Source organism: Marmota marmota, unplaced genomic scaffold, assembly GCF_001458135.2.
Source record: "Marmota marmota marmota unplaced genomic scaffold, marMar, whole genome shotgun sequence".
NCBI classification, from domain to species: Eukaryota; Metazoa; Chordata; class Mammalia; order Rodentia; family Sciuridae; genus Marmota; species Marmota marmota.
Window position 1 is genome coordinate 35,531,372 of NW_026000057.1, and position 20,245 is coordinate 35,551,616.

At 32.1% G+C, this 20,245-nt stretch overlaps 2 protein-coding genes across 2 annotated transcripts in view; one reads left to right on the top strand and one right to left on the bottom strand.

Moving 5' to 3' along the window:
• Nucleotides 1-8,426, top strand: part of Arhgef38 (Rho guanine nucleotide exchange factor 38) — a 147,899-nt gene extending 139,473 nt beyond the window's left edge. Inside the window, exon 14 of the mRNA XM_015484614.2 lies at nt 4,077-8,426. Coding sequence (XP_015340100.1) covers nt 4,077-4,262 — 186 coding nt within the window. The 3' untranslated portion in view covers nt 4,263-8,426. The remainder of the gene's footprint in view (nt 1-4,076) is intronic.
• A 4,157-nt stretch (nt 8,427-12,583) lies between these two features.
• Ints12 (integrator complex subunit 12) lies at nt 12,584-19,522 on the bottom strand. Its single transcript, XM_015484390.2, has 3 exons — nt 19,409-19,522; nt 18,062-18,208; nt 12,584-14,457 (listed from the first exon to the last, which is right to left on the bottom strand). Exons 1-3 carry the CDS (start codon nt 19,520-19,522, stop codon nt 13,873-13,875), a joined length of 846 nt encoding a protein of 281 aa, XP_015339876.1. The 3' UTR covers nt 12,584-13,872.
• Between the last annotated feature and the right edge of the window lie 723 nt (nt 19,523-20,245).

Here is a 20,245-nt window from a genome sequence, read left to right on the forward strand (position 1 = left end):
GGAACCTTATCAGGCACTTCTGCAAAATGTCTTAACAGTAACCATGTAACACAACCTAACAACAGGAGTGAAATCCCATCACATTAACAAGTGCCATCTATAATCAAAGGAAGGTGATTATATAGGATATGTATAACAGGGGTGGGAATCTTGGGGTCCACCACATCTAAGTGCCTTGTTTGGTCAGTGGAATGTTGTCCTTGGCAGTTTGCAAAGAGAATCAGGCTTAATAATGATGGAAACCTAGTTTTACAGGGCAGATCATTATCCAAGAATCAGTGCTTTTTTTTCTATATAAATATTATTGAAAGTACATTTTTTAAAAAAATTGGTAGAAAGTTAGTTGCTTTGCTATCATTTTTTTCTAAGTTCATAGTCTGGTCTTGTACCTTTTTTAGCAACTTTTGATCAATTCACTAGAATCACTGAAGTAATGGTGAATGAAAATGACAATAATGACTTCCCTCTCTTATTGTTTATTTTAATGGAGATAGATTTAGTGCTTCATTAATCCACTGTTGGTCATTAGTTTTTGAGCTTGAGAATATTGAGTCATTTCTTTTTCTTCCTAGTTGCTGAGTTTCTCAAATTCCTTTTCAATATCTACATTTTGATATACATGGCTAGAATGTTATTATTTAGAAAGTCCTTCAAAAATTTGACAGAATTATAATGTATTTAAGTAGTCATTAAAATGAAGATTTGGAGAGCTATTTATTGATATAAAAAGATTTTCAAATGATATATATATATATATATATATATATATATATATATATATATTTTTTTTTTGTTTTGGAAAAGAAGATTAAAATATGAATTTTGTTGTTAATTGGAGAACAGTGACAAAATAAATAAAATGAGATTCAGTGGAGACAGGTAATGTGACTTACCACAAGAGGAAGTTAAATGCACAAATATATAGAATAAGGGAATGCTGTACTGACAATGGTACCACAGGAAAAGATCTGATGGTTCTCAACAGTGGTTAATAAATTGGGTATGAGTCAATAATACAGAGTGCTATTATTTTTGAAACAGTAAATACCGTGGAGAAATAGGTTTTATTCACAGAATATTATAAATAAAATGAGCCAGAGTTTTTCTGAGTGCACAAAAGCTACCAATAAAATATATTTTAGTAAATGCTAAGGAAAAATAAAAGAGCATTAGATTACAATGGTTCAAATTAATAACATTTTAATTAATGTATCTGAACCAAAACATATAAAATTTAAAGTTAGAAAAATAAAAAATTAAAGGATTGAAAATAATGAGAAAACTTTCAGCTCCCAAAATACATTTTAGGTGGAAAACTTCTAATTTGTAATCTAACATTAAAGAAAATACTAAAAAAGATTAAAATAAGAGACAGACTTTTAAAAGATGACTGTAAAATTTATTTCCATTTTGAGTATAGAATATATGTTTCCATTTAACATAAATTATATAAAAACTGGAAAAAGTTCAACCTAAATAAATTTGGACCATGATCATCTAAAGTATTGAAAGCACATTATGTTTTATAGTTTAAATTTATGATTTAATGAGAATCTATATTTAATGTTTAAAATATAAACTATAATTTCATACTAAATATCTAGGTAGAAGATTTTATATTCCCCTTGAGAGAATTTGTGCCAAAGTGAAAGACTACTACAAATATTTAGGAATGGTATTTTAGTAGATAATCCATCCTGCTGAAAAATCTATTGCCTCATTGGTGAAGGATACATATTATTTCAAAAATTCCAATAGATGGTTAGCAACTATGAATGTATGCTCTTGAACATTATTTCAGGGGCTGTATTACATCACATCACATTCCTAAATGCTTTTGCAAACCAAATCTTTCATTTGGCTTTTGTGGATCTGTTTAGTGTTTTCATTTTCCAAACAGACCCTTATTAGGGACTCCAGTTCCTTTCCACAAGAATACACTCTGAATATGCTTGCTAGAACGAGAGTATGGTTTAAGCATTATGAAACATGGACCAAGAGTAGGATTTGGAGTTAAAAGATATTGGACCTAGTAGCACTCATTAGCTCAATGATTAAAAGTATGTTTCTTCTTCAAGTCTCAACTCAGAATCATTGAAGATAAAGCCCAAGTGATATGTAAACTATCATAAGCTCTATAAAAGGTCTTTATTATTTCTACCATTCCAATGCTGATGAATTTATAGTGTTCCCTTTTTCTTTATTTTTATTATACAATAATGCATGTCCAACAATATCTTCTGTATTTATCTTGTATGATACAAGACAATCTCCTGTATGATAGCCAAGACTTTTAGCCTAACTGCAGTCAAATCAACAAATATTTGAATTCTTTCTGTGTACCAAGATGTGAGTGAAGTCAAGTTTAATTTTGACCTTTAGTCCATTTAGGCAGCTATAACAAAACTACCATAAGCTGGGTGGCTTATAAATAAAGGGAATTTCTCACAATTGTGGAGGCTGGAAGTCTGAGTTCAAGGCACTGGCATTTTTATGACCTGGTGGGAACCAACTTCCTGGTACATAGACGGCACTTTCTTGTGAGGGTCTCACCTGGTGGAAGGGATAAATGGTCTCTCCTGGGCCTCTTTTTTTAAAGGAATTAATCCTATGCCTGGAGGCTCTGTCCTCATGACTAATCACCTCCCAAAGGCTCCATCTCAATATCCTCACCTGGAAGGTTAGCATTTCAACACACAAATTTTAGGAGGAAGAAAATATTCAGACAATAGCAATTCCTCTACTTGAAGAGCAGCTTATGCTAGTTGCTAAGACAATAAAGCAAGCAATAGAATCAGAATTTAATCAGAAGTTAAATAATAATTCAATATTTAAATAGAACTTAAATTACAACATAGTCCCCCCATATCACACTGCCTAGCCTCTATTCCTTACTCAATAAAGTCGCCTTATTGCTCATAGTTCCCATTATCAATTAGCACTAAATTTTGAAAGTTAATCTGATTGCCTTTCTCTATATATTGTTTTCATATATTTATCTCTGCATGACATATTTTCTGCCTTTGTCAACTTTGTCATTTATGTAGTTATTTCTTCTGAAATCCAGTTTACAATTAGCTAATATATCACCTATATGTGGTTTGGTTGTTGGTGGAGGTGCTGTGGGTTTGTTTTGTTTTGCCTTGTTGACATTATTTTTCTAGCTGAGCTCTAATAGGGTCTCTGATAAAATAACATCTGGCACTTGGTGGGCACTTCATAATGTTTGATTAAATAAATTAGTTTATTAACATTATTAGCCAATTGATTTATTTTATATATAGCTAAATTTTTTATCAGTTATGATTTTACTGGAAGCTCTGTTTTAGAGCTTCCTATCTAATTATGCAGTGTTCTTTTGAGAACAGAAACAATATGGTTTGTTAGTTCTTCTAAGTCACTTAAAGTAATTTTAAACTTGTAAATTTCATATAATGTCATTATAAAGTTCTGGAAAATAAACAAAGAAACAAAGAAGTAACAATGAGAATTACCTATCATCCCACCATTCAAAGAAATTAGCAATTTTAGGCATATATTGTTTACCCTAATTTTATACTTTTTTCTTTTACTATTTCATCATAAGCATTTTCTGTTATTAGTGTCATGAAATAACATTTTTATGACTACAAATTTTCTCAGTATGAGAGTCTAGAATTGAACTTTTCTCCTCTTGCACATTTAGAACATTCCCACATCCCTCTTTTTACCTTCCATATAAGTATTAGAGTAATATTACTGTGTAAGACTATTTGCTAGAGTTTGTTTTGGTTGAAGAGATTCTTAGAGATATTATTGATTCAAAAGGAATTAACATTAATTTATTTTAATAGAAACTGCCCAATTGCCTTCAAGTATGGACAATTTAAACTTATTCTAACAGAGTAAGAATGCTATTTCACCCCATTCTTAATTGAGGTCATATTTTAGCAAAATAAGCCCAACAGAAAAATCTGGGCAATGACTTTGAAAAAATAAGAAAACTGACATTGCTTCTAAAAATCTTAAAAATCTTTATTATTTTTCTCTAAATTTTTGGGTTTTGTTCTAATAATGTCATTTGCTTTGTTGTCTAGATTTTCTATGCAGTTCATGCTTTTCAAGCACGGAGTGACCATGAACTCAGCCTTCAGGAGTACCAAAGAGTCCACATACTTAGATTTTGTGATCTAAGTGGGAATAAAGAGTGGTGGTTAGCTGAAACTCAAGGACAGAAAGGATATGTGCCAGCTAACTACCTTGGGAAGATGACTTATGCTTAAGGAAATAAAGCCTTTGACCTTCATTTTCCTGGCAAATTGATGATTGACTACCTCATAAAACTGACATTCTGAAACTTTAGGCCAGAAAGTAAGAAAGCTTCAAATTCATGAACTGATACTGCACCAGGTTTTAAGGAAGACTATATTTCCTAACAGGATTATTTCACGAATGTGTTCAATAAATACATGTTGAAGGAAATACTAAGCCAACAGAAGAGCAAAGGAAATAGCCCAAGCTCCAATTATAAACCAGCTAAAGGTGGAGATCTATTGAAAGAATAAATGTTGTTCTTTTATCATCATGAAAGACTGGATCTAAGAATAAGGTTTTTCAGTTTACTGTAATTTTTTCACTGTTATATATTTTGCCTCAAACATGTTTTTGTTTTTCATACTACTCACTTGCATATACACATGTTTATATATACATATACATCATATGGATTATGGAATTTAGGCAACACTATTATTTTTTTTGTGCGCATGGTACTAGGGATTGAACTCAGGCCCTCGAGCATTCTATGCAAATACTGTACCACTGAGTTACATCACCAGCCCATGCAGTTTATACACATCTGTATAATACAGATTATACAAGTATAAGTACAAACCATAGCATATACTACATATACACAATAAGATTAATAAACAGCCAACTAGAAATCTTTGATATAGAAACTTCCTCCAATATAGATTTTCAACCCAAAGAAAAAAACCCTGAAAAATATATTAATATCTGATATTGAATGTATACTATAGAGTATAAATAGTTCTAAATGCTATATATATAGTAACTTATTTAATACACATTAAGAGGAAACCATTGCCCAGAGAGGTGAAGTAATTTAGCCCAAGTAAGGAGTAGGGGCTGGAACTCAAACCTAGCAGTCTGATTCTAAGGTTCCTGCTGCTAACAGCTATACTGTGCTTCTCCAGGAGTGTATACGTTTGTTATCTGCAAAGCACTTAGTGATGTGAATAATGTCCACTGAGGAGGATCATTCTTCTCTTATGACTGTATTTAGTATTTAAAATTCTTTCAAAATTAAGGGCTTATAAGGACTTCCATATTACCCTAGAGAAATTAACTTTCTAGGTTTTAATTTTTATTGTTTTACTTAACTATTTTTGAAAGTATAGTGGTTTAAAACTTATCTTTCAAGATTTATAATGACACTTTAATGAGGAAATGTTTTTTGGATCACTCAGTCATTTGGATGACGAATGGGGAATGTGTGTTCCATGTTCTGAGCCAAGATGTAAATATTTTTAGTTGCTAATTTGTTCTTATATGAGACAGGAACTGAGGACAACATTTGCTATGACACAATGTCCTAGGACACCAAACTTTGAGTATTGCTCAGAAAACAGTCCTCCAAGATTTCAGGCATATTTTGTCAAGACAGTTTATTGAACTAAAGATGATTCTTTGGAACAGAAAAGATTAAATTTGATGTTAGTGATTTCCTGTAAAAGCAAATTAAGGTGGTTTTTCACTGTCCATATAAAATGTGTTCATATGACATTAAATATTAAGATTTGACTGTTACTTTAAAAGATTTATTTGAACTGTATAATGTTACATATACTATTGAGGACTACATTAAGCAAAATGAAGAGCACTACTTTTCAGAGACATCTGACTTAAACACACACACACACACACACACACGCACATACATACACACTGATATGTACAACCACAGGAAATCATGAGATATTTACATGACAGAAACATTTGTATTTTAAGATATTTTCCCTAAAATCATTAATCTAAACATGGCTTTACAAATTGTTTTGGCTTATTTTCTTGTTTTAAGTTGGGAATAGAAGATATATAGATATATAGGGACTTTTAATGTCTTTTAATTATTCTTTGTATTCAACTTCAAAACATTAGTAAATTGTCTAAAATGAAGGAAAGGAAATTCAAAATTGTTAAATGTGGAAACTATGCAGATGTCCAAAGATCAAAATAATGGGGAAATAATGTATATGCACTAGCCTTAATACTCTCCATACAATAAAGAATTGTATGAACAGCATAGATCTGAAATAATGACTAGATGTATACTAGTTTTGTCTACTGGTGTGGTTCTAGGATTGATGCTTCATGTCTGACCTTTGAAGAATCCACAGCACCAAAATCACAACTGCAGTTGACTGCTGAGCAAGAGTTGTAATGAAGCTACCAACTGCAGTTCCCCACTATTGTGGTGAACACATACTACTATGAATAGGCATTACAGAACTCATGTAATACATTAACTTTGTAAGTAGTTTGATTAAAATCAAGTAAGTTATAATTTAGAGGTTAGACATTATTTTATTGGACTCAAAAGAAGTAAACTCTTAGGAGAGCTATGAGATACATAAATTTTCAAGAAGTTGAAAAGACAAAACTGTTGGTGCCATCAATATAATTAAGGCTACGTATGCTAATGTAATAATTTTGTTACATTCTTTTTAAAAATTAAATATTGTACAGAATAGGATTCTGAAGTAGGTATTCTTTTTACTAAGAATGAAGGGAAAATTTTTGTAGCTAATTTTCTTCTTAAAATAAATAATCCAGCATATGTATATATTTTACTTAGTTTTTATTTTTAAATATAGATGCTCTTAACTAAGTCTATATAATATTTTTAAAAGTGTAAAAAATCCCAAATTACCAAGAATGCTGAAATCATATAAAAAATCCAGTCACCCTTTTAATATCCTTTATATTTCAGAGACATATTTTTAAAATAAAGGTTGAAGAATGCAGAAGAGACAGAATGCATATTTTTAATCAGAGCAAAGAAGAACTACATGACATACTTCCAATGCTAGAGTATCCCATACTAGTATAAATATAATTTGTACTTTCAAGATAGATATTAAGGGTATGGTGGTACATACTTGTAGTCCCAGCTGCTCAGGACAGGCTGAGGCAGGAGGATTCTAAATTCAAGGCCAGCCTCAAAACTTAGTGAGGCCCTAAGCAACTTAGTGAGACCCTGTGTCAAAATTTAAGAAAAAAAGGGGGCAGGGGATGTAATTCAGGGGTAAAGTGCCACGGGATTAAATATCTAGTACCAAAAAAAAAAAAAAAAGATGGATATTAAGTGCCTGCTTCTATTTGTGATAAATATATAGTGTTTGGATGATTTACAAAAATTAGTATTTTCACAACTGATGCATGGAATTAAAAACTCTTTGCCTTTCTTATTGTTTTTTTGAATCAAAGCCATAAAAATGAGACTATCTTTATATTCTAAGATGTCCAAAAGTATCTTATTTGAATCCTGTTTATGAGTTCCTAATGTATTTAATGCACTGCTAACCAGTGAAAACATCTAGTCATCACAAAACTCAAGCTAAATTAGACATTTATATTATAGTTGATGAACAGAAGTGATTACATTTCATTGACCAGAAGGACACTGGACTTTACACTTTCTAGGGATAGATCACAATGTAGAGAATGTTACTCTTTCAAAAGTCTATTTTTTTTCTTTACTTCTCTTCCTATATATACACATATAAAAACTCAGTCAATAATTCTCTATAACATACAAAATTATTCCATAACACATTTTACTCCAGGGCTATTAGAACTAAACTGGGTCTCTAGGCCAGCTGCTGTTTTCATAATTTTGTAATCTAACTAGATAAAGTCAAGATTTGCTATATTTTTTTTTTATGTTTTTTGGAATAATAAATCATACTTTAACAAATGAAATGTTCTTGTCAAAAAATCTAGGAAAGATATTCTTAGTAAATTAAATTTATTTTACTTAAAAAACACTGTGGTAGGTAAATGTATGCCTTTCTCTAATTTTTATATATATTTTAAAATTATTGTATTAATAAAATTTTATTTTGGAATGTATTTTCTATACAACCTATAGACAATTTAATCTGTTACTAATAAAAAGCATATGCACTGCTAAATAGTGAGAACATCTAGACCTCACAAAACTCAAGCTAAATTAGACATACCAATTTACAATATAGTTGATGAGGAAGTAAGTAAATCCTTGTTAAGAATTGGAATCATCTAGTCAGGCATGGTGTACACACCTACAATCCCAGCAGTTTGGGAGGCTGAGAAAGGAGGATTCCAAGTTCAAGACCAGCCTCAGCATCTTAGGGAGGCCCTAAACAACTTAGTGAGATCCTTTCTAAAAATGAAAAAGGACTGAGGATGTGGCTCAGTGGATAAGCACCCCTGGGTTCCATCCGTGTTACCCAAAAAAAAAAAAAAAAAAAAAAAAATTGAAATCATCTAACCTTTAAATACAGATGAGCCACAATTTATGATGGGGTCATGTCCTAATAAACCCATACCCATTAAAAGTTGAAAATAGGGCTGGGGTTGTGGCTCAGTGGTAGAGTGCTTGCCTAGTACATGTGAGGCACTGGGTTCGATCCTTAGCACCACATATAAATAAATAAAATAAAGGTATTGTGTCCACCTACAACTAAAAAATATTTTTTAAAAAGTTGAAAATACATTTAATATACCTAACCTACTGACAACCATAGCTCAGTAACACAGTATAGTTAGGAAATCAGTATATATAGAAAATCAGATGTTTACTTGCATGATTGCATGAATAACTGGGAGCTGTAGTTTCCTGACCCCACTCTGAAACTTGAGAGTATCATATAGAATATTGCTAGCTGAGCAAAAGATAAAATTCAAAGTCCAGGGGCTGGGGCTGTTGCTCAGCAGGAGAGCACTCATCTTGTACATGCGAGAACTTGGGTTCAATCCTCAGTACCACATAAAAATAAATAAGTGAAATAAAGGTATTGTGTCCAACTACAACTAAAAAATAAATATTAAAAAAATTCAAAGTACAGATTCAACTAAATGTGTATCATTTTTACACCATGGATAAACTGTTAAGTTGAACCAGCATAATTCAGAGATCATCTATATTAGATGGCTTCCATTCCATCTCATTCTCATCTATGTTTTATAAAGGAAGTAACTGTGGAAAGATGGTGATTCAAAATCAGGTCATTTCACAGGGACAAAACCACATAAATCCAGTTATATGATGCTAGACAAAGGTGTTAAAAATATACATTAGAGAAAAGATGGCCTTTTAAACAAATGGTGCTGGGATAACTGGAAATCTATATGTAGTATAATAAAATTTAACCCCCATCTCTCACCCTCCACAAAAATCAAATGAAGATGGATCAAAGATCTAGAAATTAGACCAGAAACTTTGTACCTTTTAGAAGAAAATGTAGGTAGACCCAACACTCCAACCAACATGTCAGCTTAGGAACTGATTTCCTTAACAAGGACTCCTAAGGTACAAGACATAAAATATCAATTGTGGGATGGCATCAAATTAAAAACCTTCTTCACACAAAGGAAACAACTAAGAGCATCAAGAGAAAGTCAAAAGAAAGGGAGAAAATCTTTGCCACCTGCTCCTCAGATAGGGCATTAATATCCAAGATATACAAAGAACTCAAAAAACACCAAATAACAAAACAAATAATCAATAAATGAGCAAAGAAACTAAAACACAGACTTCTCAAAAAAGATATATGAATGGTCAACAAACATATGAAAAAATGTTCAACATTTCTAGCAATTAGAGAAATATAAATTAAGACTACACTGAGATTTCATTTCACTCCAATCAGAATGGCAATTATTAAGAATAAAAGTAACAATAAATTTGGCAAGGATGTGGGGAGAAAGGCACACTCATACATTGTTGGTGGGACTGCAAATGAGTGCAACCACTCTGTACAGTAGTATGGAGAACTAGGAATGGAACTTATATGACCCAGCTATCCCACTCCACAGTTTATACCCAAAGGACTTACAATCAGCATACTACAGTGAGGAAGCCACATCAATATTTATAGCAGCACAATTCACAATAGCTAAGCTATGGAGCCCTTCAACAGATGAATGGATAAAGAAAATGTGGTATGCATACACATGTATTACTCGGCCATAAAGAATGAAATTATGGCATTTGCCTGCAAATGGATAAAATTGGAAAATACCATGCTAAATGAAACAAACCAGTCCCCAAAAGTTAAAGGTTGAAAATTTTATCTGATATGTGGAACCTAATCCAAAATAAGGGGAGGGGGCAGATAAAAAAGAATAGAAAAAAAATCAGTGGAGTAGACAAAGGGCAGTGAAGGGAGGGAGCAGAAATGTGATGGGACATGGGAATGAATCTAACCTTCCTATGTACATATATGAATATATCACAGTGAATCTCACCTTCATATATATCCATAAGACACTAACAAAAAATATATAAGTAAATATCAGAAAGATCAGTAGAGAAGAAGAAAGGGAACAGGGAGAGGAAGGAAAAGAGGGAAAGGAGAAATACCAGGAACTGAATTAGAACAAATTATATTCTATGCTTATTATGTCAAAATGAATTCTATTGTCGTATATAACTAAAAAGAACAAATAAAAATATTGTCAAGACATACTTAAGCAATGTTAATGACAATGTTAACTTAAAAAGCCAAGCATAAAATTGAAAATGTAAATAATTCTAAGTTTGCAGAATAATTTGTATGTGTGCATAGAGAAAAAGTAAAAGGAATAAAATAGAAATGTTAACAGAAAACAAAAGAAAAAACCAGGTCATCTGGTTTCAAGACCAGTGTTCTTTCAGTATTTTTCTGGTTCTACTTTTTTTAAAGTCACTAAAATTTATGGTTAATATTACAGAAAACAATATGCAAAGCAGGAAAGTGATATCCGATTTCTACAAAAACAGAATTTCAATATTCAAGCCCAAAAGCTTATGTATGAGCACACCAGTTCATCTGTCCACTTATTTACTGAGCCAACAATTTACCCTCTCATTATCAAGAGCTACATAAAATATCAATTGTGGGATGGCATCAATGTGTACAAGACAAACAAGACCGCTTTCCTCATATGCCTTAAATCTGAATGGGGATTCGAACTGACTTCTCCTTTGACTATTCTTCTAGTGTAGTTAGTTCCTCCCTTTGCTGGTTTTCACTTTTATTTTTCACTTCTTCTTCATGAAACATTTTATTGAGTATGTTTTGTAGTACAGGCTTTCTAGTTGTGAATTCTTTTAACTTTTATCATGGAAGATTTTTATTTCATCCCACTCTAGTCAGGATGGCAATTATTAAGAATATAAGTAACAATTAATGTTGGCAAGGATGTGGGGAAAAAGGTACACTCATGGGAATGCAAACTGGCCCAACTAGTATGGAAAGCAGTAGGGAGATTCCTCAGAAACTTGGAATGAAACCACTATTCTACCCAGTTATCCCACTCCTCAGTTTATATTCAAAGGAATTAAAATCAGCATACTACAGTGACACAACCACATCATGTTTATAGCAGTTCAAGTCACAATAGCTAAACTATGGAACAACCCTAGGTGCTACCCGTCAACAGATGAACGGGTAAAGAAAATATGGTATATATACAAAATGAAATATCACTCAGGCATAAAAAAGAATGAAATTATGGCATTTGCCAGCAAGTGGATGGAATTGGAGACTACCATGGAAAGTAAAATAAGCCAGTGCCAAAAAATCAAAGGCCAAATGTTCTAATATGTGGATGCTAACCCACAATAAGGGAGGGTAGGGAAGGGAAGAATAGAGGTTCATTGGATTGGACAAGGGACAGAATGATGAAGGGGGATGGGAATGGGAACAGAAAATTCAGAAGAATGAATTGGACATAATTTTTTCTATACTCATATGTGAATACATGACTAGCGTAACTCCATATTATATACAACCACAAGATTGGGATCCTGATTGGAATGGGTTGTACTCCATGTATGGATTCTTAGATTCTTATTATAATCTACTACCATTATTTAAGAGAAAAGTTTAAAATAATCTTTTCCTAGAAAAAGAGCAATCTTAATTTAAAAGCTTTATCTTCACAGAGATAATTTATCAATATATTTTAAATAAAGTTAGAAAAACCTAGGGATTAAGAGTTTGAGATCAGTGGTTGATAGAATGAAAATTCTGTACCACACCTGAAGGTTGATAAAACAATGCTACTCACAGTTTTCTAAATGCGGAAATTTGCTGGATTAATACTTTCTAGAAGAAATGAGGTATACATGGATTATTAAATGGTTGTTATATTTTGCTGGGAATAATAGACAGTTTTTCTGGTCCAGAAAATTTCCTGTCTTAAGTCATTCTATATATGTAAAATGATGGGAAGCTAATTTGTTAGTTTATAAGGCAACAACTTGGAGCCTTCACACTTTCTATACTGGCTACTTTTTCCTATTGCTATAATGAAATACCCGAGACTGGGCAACATTATAAAGAAAGGAAGTTTATTTAGCTTGCAGTTTTGGAGACTCAAAGTCCAAAATTATGTCACAGGCTTTCACAACAAATCCCCTGGCTGCACCACCTCATGGAGGATGATATCATGATTGGAGTTCATACTAGAGGGAGAGATTACTTCATAATACAGGAAACCAGAGAGTGATTCAGGAGTCAGGCTCAGGCTTTTATAACACAATAGCACACTCTGTGAGAGCTTAGCACCCTCAGGAGAACTTTAATCCTTTCCCAGAATAGTATTCCCAATGACCTAAGGACCTCCTACTACCTCCTACTAATGACCCTTGGGCTTCCAACACATGAAATCTTGGTGGACAAAGAAATCAAAACTATAAGCACTTTCTGACTTAACAATGTACAAAACATCGACAAGAATTAATCATTGTATAGCAGCCTCTTTTATATAAAATTTAGATAAAATGCTATCACATTTTTGAGTAGTGAAAACTTCCTTTTCTTTTATGGTATAAAAAGAAACTGTAAGTAAACAAGTTATAAATTCCTATCCACAAAGACTCTTGGAAATAGATATTTTACTCAGTTTTCAGGAATGTGCATAATGAGGATGAGTCAATGTTCAAAAATTTATTGGCTATATACTATATGCATGTATTACACTGGCAACATGGAAGGAAGTGGGTAATGTGAGAAAAATACTGTTTATCAAAAGGGCATGAGTATACACAATCTATTGGAAGAAATAGATTCTGAAATAATTGAAAGGAGGTTATTAAAAAGGCAAAGATATAATAGAGGAATCTGGAAAGTTAATTACAAAAAATTAAAAAAAGATGAAAAAATTGGAGAGAGGGAATCTGTTGAAATGATGCTGATAATAGACACTGAGCACTCAGAATATTGGGGGAAGAACAAGAAAGCTTTACACTGGGTCATCCCTGCCCTTGCAAGGCACCACTTTCAGCAGGATCAACTCTTGGGCTTTTTGCTAAATGAACTATTTCTTTTTCTTTAAATTTGCATATACTATCATCTTCTGAAGTTCTCATCAAGAATTAGTCATTCTACCCATTATTTTTACACAATATGAAAATTAATAAAATAAAAAATGTGAAGGACCAATTTAAAATTAAAACATTTTCATATTTTGCTAAATAATATTTAATATTTTAAGGTAAGAAATAATAGAAATTTGATAACCAAGATTTTTATTAAATTACAGTGTATTACAATTTATATCCTAATAGTAACCTTTGTATCTTTGGGGTAAAATGATATAAAAACCTGGCTGGTCATATTACTTCTTGAGTTTCTTTTGGGCAGCTTTCTTCTTGACCATCTGTAATCGCTTCATAGCATTGAGCTGTGATTCTTGTGAAGTTGGACCTTTAAGGGATGCTGAGGGACTGCTGCTGGATTCTGAAGTTGTTTTGCTAGTGGTATTTGCGCTGGGCCCTGATGTACCACTATTTCCATTTCCACTTAGTTGGCTGCTACTTCCTGGAACTAAACTACTGGGACTGGGAAGACCTACTTTGCTGACATTATCACAACTAACTGAGCGACTAAGGCCAGTTTTTCCTAAGGTTAGAGGTGGAGGGGGTTTCAATGGCACAGTGGGTGTACTATTATTACCAGAACCTATTTTGGAACCTATTCCACCTTTGGATGATGTTGCCAGACCAGTCAAACCCACAGGTTTCTGGTTGGCTGATGAGGTAGCAGGTTTTCCACTATTGTTTTGTGTTGTTGAACTTAATTTTGCTGTTGATGGACTGGCAGAGGAAGTTTTGGCTGCAAAAGCTGCCCACGCAGTTAGGCCACTAGTTGCTGAAGAGGAAACATTGGTACTAGAAGAATTTCCTGAAATAACTGGAGGTGTCTAAAAAAATAAAATAAACATTACATTAGAGCCAAGTATAATCAAAACCTATATAGTATCCTTGAATATATAACATATTTACTTTTTAGTCATTTTATACAAAAGTAATGGTTCGTAAAATTTAAATAGTAACACAAAATTCGTTTTTTTAAAAAACTGATCTGAAAAAACACACAGAACAAAACTTATCCATAGTTAGTGAGAGTGTCACAATTTGTAAAACAAAAAATTTTGAATGCCATATTCTTGTTCAAATGATTCCAAAAGAAAATACAAGGAATTCCTTTTAGATTGTTACAAATCAGAGAAGAAAATAAAATTTAGTACTTTAACTTTGTTTTTTTTTTTTAAACCCGAAAAGGTATTACCTAGCTCAGAAAAAAAACACCTCATTCTTTAGACTCTGCTTCAAGTGACTTGTGAATCATTTCGAAAACTGAATCCACTCTTGGTGGACAATAACGCTCACAACTGAAACATTCAGGAGGAAGATGCCTGAGATAAAACTTCAGTCAATAATTATTTATTGAATGAATGTGTGAGAGAAAGGAAATAGCTACATATAGATTCTAAAGCCATTTTTTGTTTTTTTTAAAAAAAATTGCTACCAAATTTTGAGTAGCAGCTGCTGCACTGCAAAATACATGCAAGTGTACAAAAGTTAACTACTTGGCAGTGTACAATTTTTATAATATATTAAGATAAAAATATCTTGTTGGGTATGGTGGTGCATACCTGTAATCCCAGCAGCTCAGGAGGCTGAGGCAGGAAGACTGAGAGTTCAAAGCCAGCCTCAGCAATAGTGAGGTGCTAAGCAACTCACTGAGACCCTGTCTCTAAATAAAATACAAAATAGGGCTAGGGATGTGACTCAGTGGTTGAGTGTCCCTGAGTTCAATCCTCAGTACCAAAAAATAAATACAAAATAGATAAAAATAAAAATATTTCATGATTTTAGTGTCATGATTTGTCCACATTTCTATTACAAATTATCACATAAAAGATTTCTACTTCCATAGAGAAGATACTATCAACTGCTTCATAAGGTGCCAGGTGGCATTTAGGTAGGTCTAAATTATTCCCAAATGTTTCTTAAGGGTATATACCACTTCAACTACTCTATCAACTCCCTAACTTGGCTAATAAGAAGCTCATGGTGATACCAATGCCACAATCTAAATATGTATTGCTCTTGTTCACAATTTTTTTTTCACTTTCACTTTGGGCAAAAATGTACTTTTATATTTTGTTCAAATTATTTTGAACTGAACTTCTTTATTTTTGGTTTTGATTTGTTTCTGGAAATTGAACCCAGGGGTGCTGCCTTGAGCTACATCCTGAATCCATTTTATTTTGAGACAGAGTCACACTAAGTTACTAAGGCTGGCCTGAAATTTGGTGATCCTCCTGCTTCAGCCTCCTGAATATGGTATAATCAGAGAATTAGACCATGCCTTGATTGAATTGAACTTCTTAATGATATTCTACCTTCATATTAAAAGATCTCACCAAAGTGTTAGGGTCACACATAAGTAATGGGTAAAGCCTCATAAAAAATATCCTACTTTAAAAAAACTGTTATTATTATGCTTAAAATACATCAGGTTATATATTAGAACTGAACTCTGCAAGAACTAATAAAACATTTTTCGCTTTTACAAGATAATGTTTGGTGTTTACATATATACTTCTTCTTCTTCTTTTTTTTTTTAATACCTGGGATTTTACCACTGAGCTATATCCCCAGCCCTTTTTATTTTTTATTTTGAGACACAGTTTTGCTAAGTTGCTTAGGACCTTGCTAAATTGCTGAGGCTGGTCTCAACCTTGAAATCCTCTTGACTCAGCCTCCCAAGTCACTAGGATTACAGATGTGTGCCACTGCATACAGCAACATTGTTAACCAATGGAAAAGTAACCAAACAGTATGCTCTGTGATCTTTGCTTTGTAAGAGGAGGAGTCCAGACTTTTGTTCACATGCTCTGAAAAATGATTAAGATTTGTTTTTAAGTAATAATACTGTATGGTAACTATCTTAAGAGATTATCCTGATAAGGAAAAATACATACAAAATAAATTCCTAGAGGAATTCATACTGGTAATAAGAAAAAAAATTAGTCAAGAAAGCAAAAGAACACAGATGTAGTATAGTTTTTAATTTCATTTTTAAAAGATTAATTTTTTTCTCTTTTCTTTCTATTAAACATAAAACTGTCTGCCATATGGCTAAGTGATATTTCAACAAACTTCACCAAAGAAAACCCACTTGAAGTAATTAAAAAGAACAACATTGATAAAGTATAAACAAGAAAGCAAGTTCTATGTGTTTGGCATTTTATTTTAATGGTGCCACTGCCTGGTATTGCTTTTTAGCACAATGACAGATGGCTTATAATATTATCAGGACACATAGAAGTAAAATAAGAGAAACATGGAAACCAAGTAATTTTCTTACTATTCAGTATGAAAAATAAATTTTTCAAATATTTTTAACAATACTTTTCTTGTCATTATTGAAGTTAGACAGCCTTTTTTTTTTACATGTAAATGGCAACAAAATGTTTTCATAGTAAAGTTATTCATTTTAATCATAAAACACCCAAACCTCATAAGCAGACAAAAATGAAAGCCAAGACTTTAACTGATTTGTCATATTGATTTCATAAAAATAAATGTTAATAACAGATTAATATAAAAATTATTAAAAAATGGTAAGTACTGGATATAGCAACCCAAATTAGTTTTAATAAATTAGTATTTCTCTTTCCTATCTCAGTTTGCCAAATTGCTATATGACAAACCAATAATGAATATCCCCTGGATATCAACTCTTCACTAGTAAATTTAAATAAAAAATGATCTGCAAATAAATATTAGCACCTTTCTCAGAGTACCTTGTATTGATAACCTTTTTCATCACACCAAGATTCTTGAATTTGCTACTCATAGCTACTGAGACAAGGTAGTATCCTTAGATTTTCTGGATTCCATCTTTGAAAATTTAGGGCTAATATTCTCTTCCTACATCTTTAGTATTACGCTTAAAATTGGAATATATAACTCAGTAAAAGTATTCTTATTAATAACACTATTTTATTCTATGATATAATAATTCCAGAATATTAGTAATAAATAATGTAATGCAAACCTAGGAATGAGAAAAGTGTTATACATTAGATAGTAACCCTTAGTATAAGAAGTAGGTACCATGAAAATTCATGATAATAAAGGAGAAAAAAAGACAATGTAAGAAAATTTCCTTAATACCCAATGAGTAGAGGAAAAAAAAAATTAAGAGGATATTCAGTTCAAGTACTATAAGGTATAAAATTATTGCTACTGCAGTACTTAGAATTTGATCAAAATTCCTGCTGCAAATAAGTATCTAACTACACAAAGTAACAAGAAATGTCATCTTGAAATGATCACAGATTGTTCCTATTTGTGACAAAAAGAGAGTAGAGATAAAATAATGATTTTTTCCTAATAGTAATGAATCTAAATTCAAAATATAAAGTTTCTAATGAAATTTCTTATTAAGTAACTATTATTTAGTCAAATAAATTAAGATATAAATGTAGACTAAGATGAAATGGAATGTACCTTGACTTCTGCTCTCTTGAATGCTTGGAAGGTTGTTTCTTGTTTGAGTTTAGTTTCTGGTTTCTTAACCAATGGATCTTTGACAGCAGGAGCTACAGAAACAACTGTGGGGGCTGGTTTCTGTGGTGGTTTCTGAGTTTTTTGAGCCTATAAAAACAGTGTATTAAATTAATACAAAAATCTTAATTGAATGCATAAAACATGAAATTTGTCATAGGACTAATCACTGAATAGAAATAGAGGTAAATATTTTTAAAAATATTGTGACAACACTGAAAATACAGACTGTAAGACAAATTATTTTTATGATCATAATCATATTAGTAATTTGACACATTTCATTAGTTTCTACATAGTATTAATATTAAGCATTAGAAATCTTAGTTGTATTGTTTTGGAAATAATCATAGTTATTATATTACATTGTTGTGAAAATAATGACAAAGAAAACAAGTTTACACATGTTCAGGATGAAATAATTTTTCCCCATCAATATTTCTGATCCATTGGGTAGTTGGTTGAATCCACTGATGCTAAACCTATGCATTTGAAAGGCCAATCACATAAGCAACCAGTTAGCTTTATTTGTCATTAAGTGCATTTAAGAGCTTTCTTCTTGGGGTTCAAGCATGAGTCATTGAGTTAGAGGGTAAGTTAAAAAAAGCTCAGATCATTTATATGATTTTAAAAAAGAATGGGGGGGAAGTAATTTATTGATAAGCAACGAACATTTCTGAGTTTTTCCTACATTGCATAACTAAGTGAACTAAATCCTTACAGAAAGTTCATAAATAAAAATTTCTATGTTATCAAGAAAGAATTTCATTGCCTTTTCCTTTCTAAGCATTTTCAGTTTATTTTGTCTAATAATTTCTTTCCTATATTTTATAACTAAACATGCTACTAAATTCTCCTATAAATTCTAATCATTTTTCAGTTTTATTTTAGTGTTTTATAGGTAGATAATAATAACTGTGTAAAGAGTATGATGCAGTGCTTGAGAGCACAGCTTTTAGAGTCAAATAGAAGCAGGATTAAAATACAGCTCACTACTTCCTAAGCTATGTTTCCTCAGGGAAAACATGTAAATCTCTAAAAGGCTCATTCTCTTCATCTGCCAAGTGAATAATACCATCTGTTTCAAAGGTGGGTTATGAGAATGAATCACGGTTACACAAGAGTTTAGCAAAGGGTATGGTATAGATTGTGTGCAACAATAACAATTGTTATTCTTTATTCATCATCATTATTTACAAAGCATAATTAAACAATCCAGAGGAGCCTACTAATATTGTATGGGAAAAGATACTCTCAGTCAGCTATTTCACAGTCTTGGACAATACTCACAGGTCCATACAATACCGAGGAAATTGTCAATAATTTGTCTCCATTCTGTAAGCCCAAGTTTGACCTATTTAATCCTTGTTTGAACCTTCTTGTGTCATCATCTTCTGCTATCATCTGCATACCACATAATCTTGGTCCGTAAGTCTCAATTAATGCTTCTTTTTATATTAAATTTCCACATCAAAGTACATCTACCTTCAAACATTACTTACAAAGCAATATTTAGATTAAGAGTATTATTGAGGATGTTAGAAGACTATATGTGGTAAAATATGAAATATGACTCTTGATTTCTGGTACTGATCTACATTTCTTCCATATTACTTATCTTAGAATGAGAACAACAGAATGTAAGTGTCCTGTCCTGGGTTCTTGCTCTGATGCTACACAAATGAATAAAACCTCATCTCATCCATGTAATTCATTCATTTCCTTTGTAAAGCAAATAAAAATAAACACTACTTACATGAAAAGGTGATGTCTAGAAACAGAACATACATAACATGAAAGTTCAGATATTCAGGAAATGATGCACTTAATCTAGCAAGGTCAGAGCATATTGGTATATAGTGAAGCAGTGAGAGAGAGAAGGCTTCAAGGGCAGCTGTGGTTCAAAAACAGAGGGCCCATATATGTACCCTAAAGAGTATAAACTCATATAAGTAAGTGAGAGCTACTTGAGTTACTTAGATAAGACTGGCTAAGTATTTTATATATATTTTTAGTTGTAGATGAACACAATACCTTTATTTTGTTTATTTTATGTGGTGCTGAGTATCGAATCCAGTGCCTCACACATGCAAGGCAAACGCTCTACCACTGAGCCCCCCAGCCCCT